The sequence below is a fragment of the Gekko japonicus genome, unplaced genomic scaffold (assembly GCF_001447785.1).
Source record: "Gekko japonicus isolate JY-2015 unplaced genomic scaffold, Gekko_japonicus_V1.1 scaffold1450, whole genome shotgun sequence".
Lineage (NCBI taxonomy): Eukaryota > Metazoa > Chordata > Lepidosauria > Squamata > Gekkonidae > Gekko > Gekko japonicus.
In genome coordinates, this window is record NW_015163132.1 from 405,771 (window position 1) to 427,124 (window position 21,354).

The 21,354-nt window shown below is 42.4% G+C and overlaps 1 protein-coding gene across 1 annotated transcript in view; it reads left to right on the forward strand.

The window, feature by feature from the left end:
* The window catches only part of EPHA3 (EPH receptor A3), a 306,093-nt gene that overhangs the window by 273,220 nt on the left and 11,519 nt on the right, over positions 1–21,354 (forward strand). Inside the window, exons 13-16 of the mRNA XM_015406944.1 lie at positions 10,706–10,767; positions 12,643–12,852; positions 15,409–15,558; positions 17,711–17,904. Of these exons, the coding sequence (XP_015262430.1) occupies positions 10,706–10,767; positions 12,643–12,852; positions 15,409–15,558; positions 17,711–17,904 (616 nt within the window). The remainder of the gene's footprint in view (positions 1–10,705; positions 10,768–12,642; positions 12,853–15,408; positions 15,559–17,710; positions 17,905–21,354) is intronic.

Here is a 21,354-nt window from a genome sequence, read left to right on the forward strand (position 1 = left end):
AGTGGGGAATCAAACCTGGTTCTCCCAGATTAGAGAACATAAGAACATAAGAACATAAGAGATGCCAATGTTGGATCAGGCCAAAGGCCCATCCAGTCCAACACTCTGTATCCCACAGTGGCCAGAAATACCAGTGCCATCAGGAGGTCCACCAGTGGGGCCAGGACATTAGAAGCCCTCCCACTGTTGACCCCCCCCCAAGCACCAAGATGACAGAGCATCACTTGCCCCAGAGTCCCTATCTATACCTTGTGGCTAATAGCCACTGATGGACCTCTGCTCCATATGCTTATCTAATTCCCTTTTGAAGCCGTCCATGCTTGTAGCTGCCACCACTTCCTGTGGCAGTGAATTCCAAGTGTTAATCACTCTTTGGGTGAAGAAGTACTTCCTTTTATCCGTTCTAACCCGACCGCTCAGCAATTTCATGGAGTGCCCACGGGTTCTTGTATTGTGAGAAAGGGAGAAAAGTACCTCTTTCTCTACCTGCTCTTTCCCATGCATAATCTTATAAACCTCAATCATGTCACCCCTCAGTCGTCGTTTCTCCAAGCTAAAGAGCCCTAAGCGCCTTAACCGTTCCTCATAGGGAAAGTGTTCCAACCCTTTTATCATTCGAGTTGCTCTTTTCTGCACTTTTTCCAAAGCTATAATATCCTTTTTAAGGTGTGGTGACCAGAATTGCACACAGTATTCCAGATGAGGTCGCACCATTGATTTATATAGCGGCATTATGATATTGGCTGATCTGTTTACAATACCCTTCCTAATAATCCCCAGCATAGCATTGGCCTTCTTTATTGCAGTCACACACTGTCTCGACATTTTCAGTGAGTTATCTACTACAACTCCAAGATCTCTCTCTTGATCTGTCTCTGCCAGTTCAGACCCCATCAACGTGTATTTATAGTTAGGATTTTTGGCTCCAATGTGCATCACCTTGCACTTGGCCACATTGAACCCCATTTGCCATGTTGACGCCCACTCGCCCAACTTTGACAGATCCCTTTGGAGTGCCTCACAATCCTCACTGGTTTTCACCACCCTGAACAACTTCGTATCATCCGCAAATTTAGCCACTTCACTGCTTACTCCCAACTCCAAATCATTAATGAACAAGTTAAAAAGCAGTGGACCAAGTACTGATCCCTGTGGTACCCCACTGCTTACACCCCTCCACTGGGAGAACTGCCCATTTATACTCACTCTCTGTTTTCTATTAATTAGCCAGTTTTTGATCCATAAAAGGACTTGTCCTTTTATCCCATGATTTTTGAGCTTGCTTAGGAGCCTTTGATGAGGAACTTTATCAAAAGCTTTCTGGAAGTCAAGGTAAACAATATCTATTGGATCCCCCTTGTCCACATGTTTGTTCACCCCCTCAAAGAACATTAACAGGTTAGTGAGACAAGATCTTCCCTTACAGAACCCATGTTGAGTCTGCCTCAATAGGTTTTGTTCATCTATGTGCCTACTAATTCTTTCCTTAATAATGGTTTCCACCAATTTACCCGGTATCGACGTCAGACTGACAGGCCTGTAATTTCCCGGATCTCCTCTGGAACCCTTTTTAAAGATGGGAGTGACATTAGCTACCTTCCAGTCCTCAGGAATGGAGGCTGATTTTAAGGAGAGATTACATATTTTTGTCAGGAGATCCACAAGTTCACAATTGAGTTCTTTCAGAACTCTTGGATGTATGCCATCTGGGCCTGGTGATTTATCAGTTTTTAAGTTGTTTATCAGTTTTAGGACCTCCTCTCTCGTCACCTCAATCTGACTCAGGTCTTTCAACACCCCTCCCGAACTCAGCGGCTCTGGAGTGGGCAAGCACCTCTCATCTTCCACAGTGAAGACGGAGGCAAAAAATGCATTTAGCTTCTCAGCCATTTCCCTATCATCCTTCAGTACTCCTTTTACCCCTTGGTCATCCAAGGGCCCCACTGCCTCCCTGGCTGGTTTCCTGTTTCTAATGTATTTGAAGAAAGTTTTATTGTTGGTCTTTACATTTTTTGCTATATGCTCCTCATATTCCCTTTTTGCATGCCTGACCACAGACTTGCATTTTATTTGCCATAGCCTGTGTTCTGTTTTATCAGCCTCACTGTGACTAGCTTTCCACCGCTTAAAGGAATCCTTTTTACCTTTTACAGCTTCCATTACTTTGTTTGTTAACCATGTAGGCTTTTTCTTATACCTGTTTGTGCCTTTCCTAACCTGCGGAATATATTTTATTTGAGCTTCTAGAATTGTAGTTTTAAACAGTTTCCAAGCTTCCCCAATGGTTTTGACCCTTTCTACTTTTCCCTTCAGTTTCCTCCCCACATGTCCCCTCATATCAGAAAAATTACCCCTTTTAAAGTTAAAAGTGGTTGTGTGAGTCTTTTTGGCCAATTCCCTATTTGTACAAATGTTGAACTCAACAACATTATGATCACTGTTCCCAAGCGGTGCAATCACTTTTACATCTCTCACCAGGTCTTGAGTGTTACTTAGGACCAAATCAAGGATCGCCTCTCCCCTGGTAGGTTCCATGACCATCTGCTCCATAGCACAGTCATTTAGAGTGTCTAGAAACTCAATCTCTTTCTCTCGACTAGAACACATATTGACCCAATCAATGTGTGGGTAGTTAAAATCACCTATTACGACACAGTGTTTTTGTCTAGCTGCTATCTTTAATTCATTCATCATTTTATAATCCTCCTCTATCTTTTGATCCGGTGGGCGATAACAAACTCCCAGTGTTAAGTTTCCTTTTGGCCCCCCTATTTCAACCCACAGAACTTCAAGAAGCGAATCCAATTCTCTTAGCCTCTCGATCTTTCTGGACTTTATACCCTCTCTGACATACAGAGCCACCCCACCTCCAACCCTTCCCCCCCTATCCTTCCGATATAATATATAACCGGGAATCACCGTATCCCACTGATTTTCCTCATCCCACCAAGTTTCTGAAATACCCACAATGTCTATTTTTCCCTCTGACACCAAGCACTCCAACTCCCCGATTTTACCTCGGACACTTCGAGCATTTGTATAGAAACAGCTGTAATTTCCCATACTGGTTAAGCCTGCCACCTTCCTCTTGCAATCTCGAGACCTTGTCAGGCAGTCCATGTCACTAGCCATGGTCTCAGTGGACAATTTCAATCCACCTCCCTGTAGAAAAGCAACAGGTACCCCCTCATCTCTCTGAGATGAGCCAACCCGAACCAGAGACTTTTCATCTCCTGTCGGCTTTCCCCCAATATTCAGTTTAAAAACTGCTCTGCCACCTTTTTGATTTTAAGCGCCAGCAGCCTGGTTCCTTCTCGGGACAAGTGGAGACCGTCTCGCCTGTACAGCTCCCTCTTGTTCCAAAAAGAATCCCAGTGCCTAACAAACCTGAACCCTTCCCCTCTACACCATCGTCTCATCCACGCATTGAGACTCCTGATCTGTGCCTGTCTCTCCGGCCCTGCGCGTGGAACAGGTAGCACTTCTGAGAAGGCTACCTTGGAGGTCCTGGCCTTGAGTTTCCTGCCCAGCAGCCTAAATTTCTCCTCCAGGACCTCACGACTGCATTTCCCCACATCGTTGGTGCCAGTCAGGGAGGTGGAGGAGGAACAGCGCGGGAGGCGCGGCGTCGGCGTCCCTTTAGCCGCCCTTGGGAGGAAGAGCGAAGCGGGGAAGGCCCGCCTGAGGGGGAAGTTCGCCGGGATGCATCCTTCCTTTCTTCCCCGAGTGCGTTTTCATCCCTTCCCCTCCTCCGTCCAGCGAGCTCAGGGCAGCCCCTCCCGGCGGAGAGTAAAAATTCAGCTTGCCCCCCCCTGCCGCCGCCGCCTCTGTTAGGAAAAAAACGCGGACAGGAGCCCCCCTCCCGCTGCCGCCGGAGAGGGGCCAGTGTACACGAGTCTGTGAGGCGAGGCGCGCTTTGGCCTGGTCGGGGCAGAGAGCGCCGCTCACCCTTTTTTGTCTCCGCTCCGGAAGGAGGGCTCCAGAGCAAACGAAGGCATGCAGCAGCCAAACTGCTCGCTGACAACTTTAATGCCGGCGGCTCACAAAGGAGAATTTTTGCTCACAGGACTCCACAGCTCTTAGAGGGAGGAGCGTTGCTCTGTGAATGGCTTGCCTAGTTGACTAAATTTAGCTGCACTTGCCCATGAATCAAAGCTTTAGTTTTAAAGAAGTAAGTATAGGTTGCCTGTAAAGTGCTGTGGGAGGCTGTGTCTGAGAAGTAAGAGGGTGGGTTTGCCTCTTATGAGATAGCTCCAGGCACCTGCAGATTTTGCAAGTCTTCCTAGTTTAAAAAAGCCTAGAGAGCTCTTAAAATTTGATGCCAGCTTAATATTGGGAAGGTTGTTTTAAAGAACCCAATCAGTTGAAAAAATGTTGCGGCCCTAAAAGTTATTTCTAAAACGCCTGTTGTTAAGATAGGCAAACTTCTATATTTCAGCAACCTGTGTGCTTATGCATGTGTGAGGAGATCATCTGTGCTCATGGTGCGTTTGCCCTGGATCCCCATCACTGAGGGCTGTGCCACAAACTAGCATCTCTAATTGTGCTCCTTTGCTTTTTTTTTTGCTGTTGGTGTAAATGACAACTATTCATTTATTGAATGGAGTTGCAGTCCAGTGGCACCTTTAAGACCAACAGATTTTAATTCTAGGTGTCAGCTTTTTTGTGCATGCATGACCAACATGACTACCTATCTGAATCTATATTCATTTTCATATGAGAAAAGTAAAAAAATTGTGCTTGGGGACATCATTGGGCTGGAGTCTCTCTGGGCTTTACCCCCAGTGACTGTATTTACTGGAATAAGCCCTGCTTTATCACACTGGAGTGTGTTGGAATGTTACAGCTAGTTATCTTTCTGCAGGACCTTTTGACTGTGCATGGCGTTTCATGGAGTAGGATAAATAAAAAGACTGGCTTGTGCTCTGAGGAGTTTACTGTCTAGACTGGGAGCAGAGGGGTGTGTATGTGCAGTGGGTGAGTGAGAGAGGGAACGGGAGAGGGCAAGATAACAAGGAATAAATGCAAGTAATGTGTAGAGCTTCTTGGCTGTGTGGGCCATGATGACATAGTGGGATATGTCTGCCATGGAGCTAGTGGGGTGTGACTGTGTGTGCTGATATAAAACAGGTTGTGTGTTTTGCTGGCATTTCCATCATATGCTTGATTCAGAGGAATTAGCTGTGTTAGTCTGTTGCTGCAAAATAGTCCAAGAGTTCAAATAGCACCTTTAAGACTAACAAATAGCACCTTTAAGACTAACCTTTAAGACTAAGACTAACTGAGTGGTGGGTGTGGCCTTATGACACACTTCCGGTGATGGCAGGGGGTGTGGCATATGCTAATGAGTTATGCTAATGAGTCCCCCTAGCTCTTTTTCTACGAAATGACCCCTGGTCCTTTCCATACTAGTCCTTAAATCCTGGTTCAATCCTGTCCCTGAACTTGCATTCTACACTACACTTGAGTTCATCCCTGTAATTATCTCAGGGTATTTTTTGTTTACACATTACATTGAGGTCACCCCAGTTTCACCCCACACTTGTCCCGGGATAAATGGATGCTGTTATAACCAGGGATAAATGCAAGGTATTGTGTTGTGAATTGAACTCTGATAAAACCAGGGATGATATTCAAGTGCGGAAAGGACCTAAGGCTGCGGTCACACACACATACTAAATAATCCACTTTCAATCCACTTTCAGTGCACTTTCCAACTGGATTTTTACTGTGTGAACTGGCAAAATCCAGTTGGAAAGTGCACTGAAAGTAGATTGAAAGTGGATTATTTGGTGTGTGTGACTACAGCCTAAGTGTGGCTGCAGTCCCACAAGTGGTTTGCAGTGGTATAGCTGTGTAACCTGTACAGATTTAAAGAGCATAATCACACAACAACATCTGCCTTCTGTGGCCCAGTCATTGCCACCCCGCAATTTAGGCACCGGGAAAATCTGATTTTCATGAATGCCTGCACTTCCACTCCACTTTTGTGCTTGTCTGAACTCCTCTGCTCTGACTGGATGTATGACTGGGAAGTATGAATGGTCACTTCCATCTCAGTTGCAGGTTTTTTTCCACTCAGTAGGGATGTGCACATAAGCACATATGCACATGCTGCTGCAGAGCAGGACCGACATGTTTCAGAGAGTGCTGTCTGGCCACCCCTTCCTGCAACAGTTTAAACCAGTCCTATTAGAGGCATGCCATGACTGCGCCAAACCAGTGTGACTGCAGCCTGTGTCTCTTTCTTTCTTGCTTCCTGTGTTTCCTTTTTTGAACATCTTATCCCTCAAATTCCTGTTTCTTAGCCCACTGGACACTTTGTCACCTTCCTTAAGAGTACCTTGCCTCTGGACTCTCTGTTATTTTACTTTCCTGACAGGTTTCTAGACATAAAACACCTGAGCTACTTGTACATTTGTTCCTGCGCTTCTACTGCAGGACTGGTTTTCTCCTCAGCCCTGCTTTAATGATGTGCAAATCAGATTTAGAAATATTTGGAATTCACCAAATATTTCCAAATTCAAAATTTTATAATTCCAGATATTCAGGAATAATTTTGAATATCTGGGATCCCATTGGAAACAGGCTGAGCTGCCTGGAAAACGAAACTATAGCATATCCCCCAGACAGCATATCCCCCAGGTAGTGAAATTCATGTCTGCTGATTGGGTTTTCTGTGGTTTTACCATGAGAGGTGGGATCAGGAGGAGACCAAAGCCTAGAAGTGATGTCTGTCTGCTCTTATGGAATCTCAAAGCAGGGTCAGACATCAGAAAGCACTTCTATTTTGTTCCTTTCCAGATCCAAAGCTGGTATAACTGCTTTTATAATCCCACTACTGTGTCCCAATATTATTGGCGTGGTTGCCTGCTTCTCCCACCATCTGGCCTCTGCTCCACACATCCTGCCAGTTCTGCTCTGCAAATAGGCCTGTCTCCCAGCACCAGCTGGCCTCTGCTCCACTGTGCCCTGCTCAGTACTGCCCTGGTGACCCTGGCAGTGTTCAGGGTTTTGATTGCCCGGACTGCAGTCATTGCTTGATGCTGAGGCCTCGTTGCCTGGAAAGTGTGGTTGTAGCTGTGCACTTGCTGAATCTTTTTGGTTATTTGCCACTGGTACTAGGAAAGGGGGACTTTTAAAAAAAACAACAGTTTGCTATGGTTTTTGCCTTGGAAGGTAGATTTCTTGTATTGACTTTAAGGGAATTCCAGAGAGTCAGAAATTACACATTTTAAAAATTCTGAATCCAAAGGGTTCAAATGTTGTGCTGGTGCCCATCCCTATTAAACTCCCAACACAGTAAAATAACTTTTGTGAATACTAATCTATTGTTCTCAGTGTGATTCCTTCAATAGTTAAAATATGGCATTATGACCACCCAGCCAGTCGTCACCTGAAACTTCAACCCTAAATGCATTACAAGGTAGACTTGTTTAAAATATATATTGGCTGAAGGAACAGATTCCTGTGAGGCATTATTAGGCAAAATTTAAATTAATGATAATCAAAATTCATTTGGTTGCTCTTGCAGGTATGGTTTAAAGTAGTTCTCATCATTCTTGGCTGGGCAAACCAATCTCATGCTTTCAATTATCACTGAGCCTGTGTTTCCTCTCGAGCCAATAGGTTGTAATGATAAATTCTCTAGCGCCTTGGAATTATATTTTACTAGCCATTACGTAGTGTTTAAAGGTAAGCTTGGACACATTTCAAGAAAATAGAGCAAGCTTGTATATTATCCACGGGTGTTCTTTCTGAAAGGAGTTTGCCAAGCATCTCTTCAAATATATATAGCGCATGATAAATAGGCAATGGGACTCTTACTTGGTAAACCAAATTTTGATGGATGGTCCTTACAAATGAACTGGCTATTCATGCTGATTGGATCGCGTGGGGTAATTCTTAACACTTGCATGGCAGACTTCACTAAGAAATCCTGCTTGGAACTAGACACATATATGCTATTTCAGGGCAGTGTAGCTTATTGCTCACCAGAGATGTGATAGGTACATAGGCAAAATAAGACCTCCATTCTTCCAACACTGAATTATTCCCTTGTTTCATATTTGTTTCTGTACTGAACTTTCCTTCCACAATGGTCTCCAGGGTGCCCTATAGGTAGAGCGCCTAATAGCGAACACACATGTTCTGCTTAGTTTACTAATAATTTACTGCAATTTGTAGCATTTTAGTGTAATAAATTTAAAAAACACTGTTGACACAAGTTGTTATCATGTAAATGGCTGCATTTTGATAAATGAACACAGAATGTTCCTTTTAAAATTAGGTTTGCTTTAGAGCATATGTTTCTGATTGCCCATACATTTCCATTTCCCCCTCAGCATTAGTGAAAACTTCTGTTAACAACAGGATAAATCAGGCAGGGAAATTTTATTTAATAATTTGAAAGGTTTTTCATTCTTTACTGATTTTCAAGTTGGTAAAATTCATACTGGACTAGGCAACTCTTGTTAGGAAGAAGATAATACAGTGCTTGGAGCATGAATTCCTTGGAGCAAGAATTCATCAGCTAAGAGTCACACATTCACAGAAGGATGTGGCTCAACTTAGTTTTTGATTAAACATGTCATGATTCAATAAGACTCTTAGCAAACTGGTGTTTTACAATTCTCAAGTGTCCACCTATAGTACCTTTGTCGTGTCACTTTGCAAACAGGAGTGCTGGTCATCCTAAGGCATACATTGCAGCCTAAGGCTTAGGTAGAATAATGCACTCCATTTGATCCTGTCCAGCATGTTAAAGTAGAATGATGCAGTTTATTAGGCAACTGCTGATTCCTGGAAACCCTAACTCTAATTCTTTTAATAAAACATGAAATTTAGCCAAATAAAATTGACATGGAGCATAGCAATACATGGCTTAAAATCCTAGAGTCTGGTTAAATGGCAAATTTCAAGGAAATGCAGCCGATGTTGTGCCCCCCCACACACACCCATGTCCCTGCCTCCAATCCTCCTGCTTGTTGTCAGGCTCAGTCAGGCAACCCAATGGCATCCCCATGACTGTGGTGTATTTTGTCTACGATGGCCCTCCACTCCTCTTTGAGGATTTTAAAGACAAGAAGCAGGCTGAGATTTTTTGGAGGGTGGGGTGGGGAAAGGTCTTTCTTCCATTTTCTTCCATGGGCTTTTTCAATGGATCCAAGACTTTTATAGTACATACAATTTTTTAAAGAAGCTACATACTTTTAAATACTTTAATTTTATAAAATTAATGTACTATCCTGTGGCCAGCATTTCCCAATAGTTCATAATATTCTTTAAATACTTAGAATACATTTTATTTATTTACTTCATTTACGGCCTGCTTTTCTCACAGAAACTGAACTCAGATTATAAAATTATCATAAGAACATCATATGAACATTTCTTACATTGAGTCAGAACGTCATCTGGCGTTTGAGCAGTTATTGTTTATCACAGTGCCTTTTCCCTTGTTGGCAGGAGTGGGGAGGTTTTAGCTGTGCAGCACATAACATATATGACAATTTATAAATCAATTTTTGACATATTGACTACAATAGCATTTATTGATGGAAATGCTTTGAACCAAGTAGTCCCAGCATCATTAATAAAGTGACAACTGTACAGATGACAATCAAAACAGTCTTATAATCCAGAGTAAGCACATAATTCTGGTACCTGATGAATTATTTGCTGCTGTAATTTGGTTATTAATAATTAACTAAATGAATGTTTTGCTATATTCTGCTGTATTTATTGATTAAGAATTGAAAGCAATGGTAGAGGGAAAGTGTTATCCCTGAGGGGTTAAAGCAGTTGCTAAGTGGATTGTCTAGTGGCTTTTCTGTTTCCCAGGCTGTAACTCATGTCAAACCTAACTAGAAAGGTTTGGAAGACTAAGCTTTGTAAAGATCCATTGGAACATAAGCTTTACAACACAGTCTGTGGATACATGTCCAATTGATATTAGGCAGTAGAAGGGCTGTTAAGTTGCTGGATTCTGTATGCTATGCCTGAATTATGTAACACTGGTGATGATTAAAATGAGATAATTTTCTGGGGGCTATTTAGTTATAGGAGAGCTAGCTAGTGCTCCTTCAGTCCCTACATTTGGAAAACCATACAGGCTCCTTTGCCCACGTGGAGGCACTGGACCACTGTAAAGTGTTAAAAAACTGACAGTGAATTTGAACTTTCAGCTCATGATAAGCAAGAATGAATTTGTAATTTCAACAATTGGATCCGTTAAACATCTTCATTATGCTGTATGCTAATTTACTGCTAACACTCTACCTATATGTATGAACTGGTATTTTACATTTCATTGCATCTGAAGAAGTGTGCATGCACATGAAAGCTAATACTTTGAATAAAACTTTGTTGGTCTTAAAGGTGCCACTGTGGACTCAAACTTTGTTCTGCTGTTTCAGACCAACACATGCCTGTCCCCTGTTGTTTGAGTAGTGATTGATTGTCACAGTTGCTGCAATGCCCTGTATGTGGGACTGCCCTTGAAAAGTGCTTGGAAACTGCTGCTTGTTTACACCCATCTTTTCTAAAGGGTATTTTTAGAATGAGTTAATATACTTTGACTATATCCACCAATCATTGTTAGCAGGTTACTCATAATGATCTGGTCTTCATTTTTCACTTTTCTATTACTATTCCTTTCCTAGTTATTTGTATTGATTTGTTATTTGTATTTATATATCTATAGGTAAACCTGTCATGATTGTTACTGAGTATATGGAAAATGGCTCTTTGGATAGTTTCCTAAGGGTAAGTACCATGTGGAGTTCATGAAAATGACCTGGCTTCTTTCATGCGAGTTTCAGGATGCTTGCTTTGTTGCACCATTTCCCAAAAATCTTGTGCTATACTTGATAGATCTACAATAGAACTCTTGCTGAAGATGCAAATGATTTTTGCAAGTTGGCTAAAGTCAACAGTAGCAGCAGAAGGCAGATTCCAAGCTGTATTCTCCTCCCCTTCCTGACAAGCTTGTGTTTTACCCAGGCAGGGATTTTTAAGCATATGAAGAGCAGTATCACTGTACTTCCTAAAGCACAACTATCCCCTTCTTTCCTCTATTATTTGTGGATTGGTTATCAATTACACTATTGCCAGTAAAAAGAGAGCTGAGTGAGTTATGCTGCATCTTCTAAGATGCTTTTGAGGTGGGCTTAGAATGATAGTGTGATGGTAAACTGTAAGTACGAGACAAGAGTTTAACTGGCATGCTGAAAGAATGATGCTGACCATCAAGAGCTAAAATACGCTGTCAGTCAAATTCAGTCCATTCTTTTTCCATTTCTGAAATGCTTACTTACTATGCTTTTAAAATATTTACTCTATATAGTTTAGAATATTTTTCATTACCCTGTTCCTTTCTTCAAATTATTTACTGGGGGTTTGCTTTTTAAGAAGTAAACTAGTTCCTTGCTCTGGTACACAGATTCACTAAAATGCATACACTAAGAAATATCATTTTAATCAGCAATTAGGATTGTAAATGAAAACATTTCCATGAAGAGAAGGATTCTTGCCTCTGGCGCATAACTTTCTTGCTTTCCCACTCTCACGATTTGGGCTGCAATGGAAGGGGGAGGTAAGAAACTCATGTTCTAAAGGCAAGAATCCTGCCCACGGACATGTGGATCGAAACCAATGTAATTTTTGTTTGTATACAACATAATTCTAAAAAAGATCCCCCTGTTTCTCTCACATTATATGCAGCTGTCAACTGCATATAATAAAAATATTCTGTTAATGGCAGTTGATTGGATAGAGATTCAGTGTGGTATACTGGTTAGAATGCCAAACAAGTATTAAAGAATCCCAGATTCAACTTCTCATTCAGTCATAAAACTCAAGCTTCAGCCAGTTGTGAAGATAAAATGGTGGATGGAAGCCATGTATATCACCCTTACCTCCTTGGCAGAAGGATGGGATAAAAATATAGCAGGTAGACTCAACAACTCTCCCACACCCTCACTTCCATGTACTCATTTTTGAGCAGAAAGGTGGACTCTGTTTGTATTGTCAGGTCGCAAATTATTCAGGCTTACTTAAAGACCCAATTTGGTATCAAGATGTGAAGGAGTGTCACACCCGTGTTCCTAGGAACAATAGAAGGATGTGCAATAAGAAGAGTGCTGATGTTGTATTTTGCCAAAATAAAAGCATGAACATTTACTACTAACAGAGACAACTAATATTGAGTCACAGACCGTGTTTATGCAGCATGTGCCGATTTGAATCTATCAGATATGCAATCTTAGTTTATCAGCCTTCCTGTTTGCATTTAATTTGAGGAGGGGAGGGGGATGATCAGGGAGACTGTGGATAAGGTTTTCATCTACTTTCAATGACATAACAAAAAATATCTCCAGAAAGTGAAGCATGCTGTTCAGACTTGTGTGAAAACAATGTGTTTTGAAGTATAATAATACCTAATGCGACAGATGAGGTTATCCATCTGTTATCTGGCAGTCCTTGGGACAGCTTAAGTCAGTTTAATAGCTCTCTATTAAGTGGTCAGCTTTGGCAAAACACTTTCACAAAGCAAGTTCTTAATGACTTTCAGAGAATGTCTGTGGATATCACTTTTGTATACATTGTAGAGTAGAATGATCTGACATAATTTTTTTCCAGAAACATGATGCTCAGTTCACAGTCATACAACTTGTGGGAATGCTTCGAGGAATTGCATCTGGCATGAAGTATTTGTCAGATATGGGTTATGTACATCGTGACCTGGCTGCCCGCAACATTCTCATCAATAGTAACCTGGTATGCAAGGTCTCTGATTTTGGCCTCTCCCGTGTTCTGGAAGATGACCCAGAAGCTGCTTACACAACACAGGTGAGTTCAGTAATCTCTACATTATCACTGTGAAGCCAGAGATGTCTGACAGCGAAATATAACATGAGACCCCCTCAACTAGACAGGGCCACGAAGGAGGAGGAGGACAAAATTCCTGGGGTCCAATTCAGCTGGAGGGCCCCAGAAGCTAGTCGCATGCTGCATTAGGGTTGCCAGGTCTGAGTTGGAAAATACCTGGAGACTTTGGAGGGTGGGGTTTGGGGAGGGACCTCAGCATGGTACAGTGCCATAGAGTCCACCCTTCAAAGCAGCCATGTTCTCCAGGGGAGCTGATCTCTGTCAGCTGGAGATCAGTTGTAAAAGGGGAAGATCTCTAGGCCCCACCTGGAGGCTGGCAACCCTATGCTGCATTCAGAATACATCTCCATTTATTTTGCTTCTAATGCAGTTCTATACTGCAGCCACTAGGGGCACAGGGAAGGCAAAAAACAGCAAATGGCAGTTGCGCTGATTTCTGTTCAACCTGCCTTACTACAAGGAGTCAAACACTTCATATTCTGCTAAATCTATCAGCCAAGCCAACACTGAAGCAAGGCATGCCTGCTACAGTCATTGTCAGGCTGCAGCCCATAACAAGATCGTTTTTTTCCTCTTCCTTTCCTTCCTCCCAGCTCCATAGTTTTTTTCTGCTTAACCAAATCTTCCCTGTTAGTGCATTGTAGAAAATAAAACAACCTTTCACCTTTTCTTAATTTCTCTTCCTCTTTTCCACACCTTTCTCTTCCTCAAATATCAGTCCCCATAACCCCAGTACTACTACATAATCAATTTGCCCCTGCTTTTGTGCTATATAAAGGTAAAAGGGTAAACAACTTTCTTACTGATTTACTTACTAAAGATTTAATGTGATATGAAGTTTTTGTGAACTATAACCACTTCAGCAGATGTAAGAAATGTGTCCTATATTGGTATATGTACATGTACAGATATAAAATTACAAAATTAGATGCATTATTTTGATCAAGGTCATCAGGGTAGGTGATCCATGGTGGCTCTCAGCAGCCCTGCAACTAGATTGTTTATGCTGTTTCTTAACAGAACAGGAAAACAGTCTTGACCAACCATTTTTATGTCTGCATCTGATCATTATAACTATACAACAGAACTATAATACCATGTTGAGTATTTAATATTAATACCTATTAGTCACCTCAGTGTCCTTTATCCATGCAGTTACAATAGACAAATTTAGCACACAGTTGTAACCTTTTTGTATCTTCATCATATTAGAAACCATTCCACGATAGTTTAGAATTTTTTTAAATTGTAAAAATGATTTTGGAGCCTGGTTCCACTTCCTTAGCGCTAGCAAAATGGAAAGGTGTAAATGACAAACATTTCAAAAGACACTCAAAGCAGAAAAATAAACTCTTTGTTGTGTCTATCATAATACCTGTTATTTTTTACAATTGTAGAAAGAACATTCCCAAAAGCTGATAGGGGAACTGTTCCCCCCCCCAGTGTAATCAAGAACCATCACAGATCCAAAGAACAAACTTTTTTTTTTTACCAGAGCTCTTACATGATCACTGGGTGCTTTGTATCGAACAATGACATTAGTAACCTCAGACAATTACATGGATTATTTCAGTGAGCACAAATTCTGCCCTCAGAACTGCAGTATCTTTTTTCTGTGCCAAGGGTGTCTCGACAAGGATAGCCTAGGCTAGACTGATCTCATCAGATCTTGAAAGCTAAGTAGGGTCAGCCCTAGCTAGTACTTGGATGGGAGACCACCAAGAAAGACAAAAGTTGCTACCCTTATTAGACAGGCAATAGCGAATGACATTTAATGGTCTCTTTCCTTGAAAATCCTATGGACTCACCATAAGTCAGCTGCAACTTGACAGGAGGAAAAAAGTGCTATGAGTATTGTACAGAATTAAACTCAAGTCATTTCCATTCGGTTTAAAAAATATTAAAGTCACAGTGTTTTCACCATGCATTGGATTTTATACAGAAGACTCCTGTTCAAACTATTGACCAGCATGTAGCAAAAACAGGTGTGTGTCGTCAATCCCTGATAGTGTACCCAATGCATTATATGTAGGAAAACTAATGGAGCAATCCTGAGTTTCATCTTTTAATTCTTAGGACTAGCATAGTATTATAACAGGGCCTTACTTTTGGACATCCCAGTACATACTTGCTTAGTCCCAGTGAGTTCAGTGGAACATATTTCCAGTTAAATGTGCATAGAACTGCAGCCATTGTGAAATTCAGGTTTCAAAGGATGGTAGGATTTGGATCCAAACTAGCATTTCTTTGGGTGCAATGACTTCCACCTGTGCAGTGTGATCCCCCCCCATGGCAGACCAAATGCCCCCCAAAATGGTATTCCTGCCAGTTTGGAACTTTATAAGCTTTTGTTCGGCTTATCACTTACTGTAACGATAGGTTTTTATGACATGTATGAAACTGTTGTTATGCTGTTTTGCTCTTTTTAATAAAAATTATTTTAAAAAATATCTAGTAACTTATTTTGAAGCTAATGAGAGCTAATAGATTATGATACATTATATTCTTTGCTTGTAGGGGGGAAAGATTCCAATCCGATGGACATCGCCAGAGGCCATTGCTTACCGCAAATTTACATCAGCCAGTGACGCATGGAGCTATGGGATTGTTCTCTGGGAGGTGATGTCCTACGGAGAGAGACCATATTGGGAGATGTCCAATCAAGATGTGAGTGCATTATAGGTTGAATGATGTTTGCAGGTGGTGAGAAGAAGTGAAGTTAAACAGCAGAAATTGATATTGATTTTTTGTTTCCTACATTATTTGTAACCAAACAATGTTTGAAATCTTTCTCTTTCTTGAAAAGACATGTGCCGCTCAATACAGATTATTTTTTTTAATGAACTATTGAACTCCAGCTATTGAACATCTACTATTCTATGGAGCAGGACAGAACTGATGATTCAGATAACCTAGAGAAAAGATCACGATGTTCTTCATTCAACAGAAATTTAGAGAACTTTTGTAGAACCTTATTAAATGTCTCCTGAGTCCTTTTGGCTGTATCTCCATTAAGCCCTTCTATGAATATACAAGCTAATTAGAGCTGAACTGCATGAAAAGAGAAAGAAAGCATTTGTGTTTAAGATTTTAATGAGGCAAATGCCTTCGGATGTGGCAAACAGATAACATGGAGTGACTGTTTGATTTGTTTGGAAGTCTTTTCCATAGAGGTTCATTTAGATAGCTTTAAATTTATTGCTGTGTAACTTTAGTCGGTTAAACAGATCTGCTATCTATTTTATGCTTGTTAGGAATATAGCATTCCCAAAGTTCCTCTTTCAAATATACCATATTATTCATTTGGTTTGCTTAGCCTAAATTTATTCCATGCGAGCCAATTACAAGCTACAGATTCTGACGAGATTTAAAGCCCTAAGTGTGTATTGCAAATGAAGAAATGTTGTATATCACATTGTAAGCCCTAAATAAAGAAACAGTAACAGCAAATGAAACCAGACACTTCTTATTAGTAAATGGGAATATAATTGCAGAATATATGATCTCATGTGCCAGGACGACTGGCTGTGTAGTATAACACATTATGCACTGTTTGTAATTGTTTGAATCAATGTCTTTAGTTCCTCAGTGCAGAAGTACTAAATGTTCCCCAATTCCTTCTCTATTGTTGTGAGACGGCAGATCACCCCATGCATCTTTTGTCTCTCCCTCTTCCATGCTGTAGTTTTATGTCTGCACGATGCTAGCAGTAGACATGGTTGGTTCCAACATGGTGGAGGGGGAACCCTGGCTCCCAGTCTGCTCAATAAGAGATCAGTGACTCAGTGGTTAAGAAATCAGTAGATCAAGAAATTTACCCTGCTGAATTTGAACGTTAATTTCATAATAATTGTCTTTCCCAATGTAAAATGTAGGGGAATGTTCTGTGATCAGCCAGCGGGCAATTTAAAACTATCTGATGAGTTTCAGTCATTTTTCCTAGGAGGTTTATAGGCAGCACAATGTGTGGTTGTGTTTTATACACATACAAACCACACAACCACAGCCTCTTAAGCCAAAACCCAGTATCACTGAAAATATGCTTGTTTCTGCAATCACTGGTAATCCCGTCTTATTGCTACTCCATCTACTTGTTAGGAATTTAATGCATCTGTCAACAATCACATAACTCAGGGAATATGCAACTCTAACTCTGTTAGCTGAATGAAATGGAAATATGGGCATTTGGGTGTACTTGAATATTTCTTGAATTATACGGTTAGCAACTGCAATATCTTCTGCACATGCCATTTTAAATTTGTGCTTCAAAAACTGCTGCCATACTACATAAAGAAGGGGGGGGAATAGTTAAGCCTGCTAAGCTGCTTGCTACCAATGGACACTCACAGTAGAATACTGCCCTCTTTCTGTAAACCAGATAACATAAAGAGTTGCATTGATGCTGAAGTCTTGCACGTTTGTGTGTTAATGGAAATAACTTGAAAAATTAGATCAGTGAAAATCCATGTAAGGCTTCATGGTGGAAGTAAGTGTGCAATGATCCAGATGTTTTCTTTTTGGAGCAATTAAGCTTGTATTTTAAGAAATATATTAAATTGACACCTATTTTGTCTCATCACATCTGAGTATCAGACAAAATATACTTCTTTTCTTCAGACACTTTCTGCCTGAAATCTCCCCTTTGTAAGGTATCTGACTTAGTAGATAAAACGGAAGAGTTAAATTTCAGAAAAATTAAGGGATAATTACATCTGCTAAAATATTTAAGGGTCCATGATTATGTAATAGATGTTTGGAGAACCAACAGGTAAGAAGTTCGCGCAATGTCCTTCAAATTTCTCTAATCTCTCTTGTGCAGGTAATTAAAGCTGTGGAGGAAGGGTACCGCTTGCCACCACCCATGGACTGCCCAGCTGCCTTGTATCAATTGATGCTGGACTGCTGGCAAAAAGACAGAAACAACAGACCAAAATTTGAGCAGATTGTCAGCATCCTGGACAAGCTGATCCGTAATCCCAGCAGTCTAAAAATAATCACCAGTGCGGCTGCAAGGTGACACAACGCATTCTACATCCCTACACACTGAAAATGAATGTGTTTGCTTTTTCTGCCTCTAGTACTTAAAATATGCTTTCTTTGTCCACCCACTTTCTTGTACATTTTGGCTTAACAAAAAGGTCTCTACTGAGAAACAAATAGAATATTTGGGGTAGTTCAAACTGGCAAAAATAGGTAAATGAGTACCTACCTTCAGAGTCATGTCAGTTAGGAACTCACAGGCTAGTAAATACCCATGAAAGATGTGAGTGTTCAACATTTCAGGAATGCTTTGGTTCAGGAAGTGAGTGTCATCACAGCAGAATATATTCTGCAGTTCTATGGTCATGCTGAATAAGTAACGAGACTTCTCAGAGGCATTTGATCCTATAGACTGAAAGCTGCAGAATACCCAGCAGCAGATATCACGTCTTCAGTTGCCTCTGCTTTCAAGTTTTCCCCTGTAGAACAGGAAGTTAAACATCACAGTCAGCCATGGTTTTAAAAAAAGCCAATTCTTGCCAGTATTTCTGTATGTTTAATCCGTTTTGCAGCTCAGTGTCTGTCACTAGAGAGCAGATGCTTCCTCCACCCCACCACACCCTACATCCTATTAGCAGAGGTCGATTCGGGGGGGATCGTGGTCCCCCCGGGTGAGGTGCGGGGGGGGCGAGGCACACAACGAAGCCCCGCCCCCTGCTTCCAGCCCCGGCGGCTCACCCCTGGCTCGGCTCAGCGCGCTGGTGCCCCCAGGGCAGAGGCATCCAAGCGGGGCCCCTCGGATGCCCAGCCTGGGGCGGGGTGGCCACGCGGAGCGTGGAGGCAGGCAGGGCGCTCATTGGCTGCCCGCGAGCCGTAGCCTGGCTGACATCACCCCCTCCGCCGCCGCCTCCCCCCCGCCAGCGCCCCCTCCTCAGAGGTGCCGCCCACCACTGCGCCTGTGCGCCCCGCTGGCTCCACGGGAATTGTAGGCCACCGCCGTCCCCTCGACCGGGCACACACACCGCCCTGGGGGTTGGCTCTGCCGGCTGGGCACCGCGGAGGGAGGCTGGGCTGGTCCCCCCGGCCCGAGGCGCCTTCCGCAGAGCAACAGCTGGAACTTCGCCGCTGTTGCGACCCAGGCGGGGCTTCTGCAACGGGCTCGCCTGCCTGGTTCCCTTAAGGCTGCCATCCTGACACAGGAGCTTGAACCGATGATCAAGCAACAGAGATCGGCGTCTTGGTTTGATTTCTGATTCGCTGTCGAGTCGCGCCTGACTCGAGTCGTTTTAAGGGAAGAGGCAGCCGGAGGTGGTTTTCCAGTGCCTGCCTCTGTGTAGTGACCCTGGGCTTCCTTGGGGGTCTCCCACCATCTAAACCCTGCTTAGTTTCCAAGAACTAATGGAGCTTCGGCCAAGTCAGGGCATAGGTATGCATAGGAGGAGAAAAGGGAAAGGGGAAAGGAAATACTTGTTTGAGAGCATCTCTGCTCGCTGGCAAAGCTGCTGGTAGAGAGGCATTTCCTGTCTTTCGAAGGCTGGGGAGAATGCTTCTTCTAACTCCATCTCAGTCTCGCCTACACTGAAAGGAATGCTTCCAACACCATCCCAGAAGTGGCATTCCTTGTCTCTCTTATACTGGAAGGAATGCTTCTAGCATCATCCCAGAAGGGGCATTCCTTGTCTGTCTTGTACTGGAAGGAATGCTTCTACCACCACCTCAGAAAAGTCATTATTTCTCTTATACTAGAATTGATGCTTCTGGTGCCACCCCAGAAGAGGCATTCCTTGTCTCTCTTATACTGGAGGAAATGCTTCCAACACCATCCCAGAAGAGGCATTCTTTATCTCTTTCAGGGCCAGGGGGCCTTCGCGGGGCTTCCTCGCACTAACCTTTAAGACTGAGTGGTGGGTGTGGCCTTATGACACACTTTCGGTGATGGCAGGGGGTGTGGCCTTATGACACACTTCCGGTGATGTCAGGGGGTGTGGCCTTATGACACATTTCCAGTGATTTCAGGGGGTGTGGCATATGCTAATGAGTTATGCTAATGAGTTCCCCTAGCTCTTTTTCTACGAAACGACCCCTGCCTATTAGCAAATTATTTCCCCATCTCTTTTAACTACAAGGAATTACTCTGAAGGAATTTTCTCATTGTCTCATTGCGGAGGTGATAATTGGTATTCCTCCTACAACCATTAGCCTTCATTTCTATGAACAGCAAAGACCTCAAAATAGCATATCTTTCCTGGCTAGGTATTCACAAGCTTTCCCTTGTACAGCTTCTCTGAGGACATGTCAGCTGTGCATTGGCTTGAATCAGTAGAGTGGTTGACATCTTTGGAATTCCCACCATTGAAAGGCTTCTCTTAATACATTGTGGCACTCTCACAATGAGATTTCCTAACTCAATTTCAGTAAGAGTCGCTAGTTATATATAGAACAATGTTGGAGTCCACTGGCACCTTCAAGACCAACGAAGTTTAATTCTGGATATAAGCTTTGCATGCACACGAAGGCTTCTACCCAGAATTAAACTTTGTTGGTCTTAAAGGTGCCACTGGGCTCAGACTTTGTTCTATTACTTCTGACCAACAAGACTACACACCTGAATCTAGCTATATATCATCTTCCTTTACTGACTCCTCTGTTCTCCTCTGTTCTCCCCTGGAGAACTTATGCTACAACATTGCAGCTGAGTCCACTGCTTCCCTCATGCTCCTCCCTTCCCTTCTGAAAGAACTCAAATGTGAACTTGTGGATCTCCTGACAAAAATATGTAATCTTTCCTTAAAATCTGCCTCCATTCCTGAGGACTGGAAGGTAGCTAATGTCACTCCCATCTTTAAAAAGGGTTCCAGGGGAGATACGGGAAATTACAGGCCAGTCAATCTCACGTAGATACCGGGTAAATTGGTGGAAACCATTATTAAGGAAAGAATTAGTAGGCACATAGATGAACAAAACCTATTGAGGCAGACTCAGCATGGGTTCTGTAAGGGAAGATCTTGTCTCACTAACCTGTTAATGTTCTTTGAGGGGGTGAACAAACATGTGGACAAGGGGGATCCAATAGATGTTGTTTACCTTGACTTCCAGAAAGCTTTTGATAAAGTTCCTCATCAAAAGCTCCTAAGTAAGCTCAAAAATCATGGGATAAAAGGACAAGTCCTTTTATGGATCAAAAACTGGCTAATTAATAGAAAACAGAGAGTGAGTATAAATGGGCAATTTTCTCAGTGGAGGGTGGTAAGCAGTGGGGTACCGCAGGGATCAGTACTTGATCCACTGCTTTTTAACTTGTTCATTAATGATTTGGAGTTGGGAGTAAGCAGTGAAGTGGCTAAATTTGTGGATGATACGAAGTTGTTCAGGGTGGTGAAAACCAGTGAGGATTGTGAGGCACTCCAAAGGGATCTGTCAAGGATGGGCAAGTGGGTGTCAACATGGCAATGTGGCCAACTGCAAGGTGATGCACATTGGAGC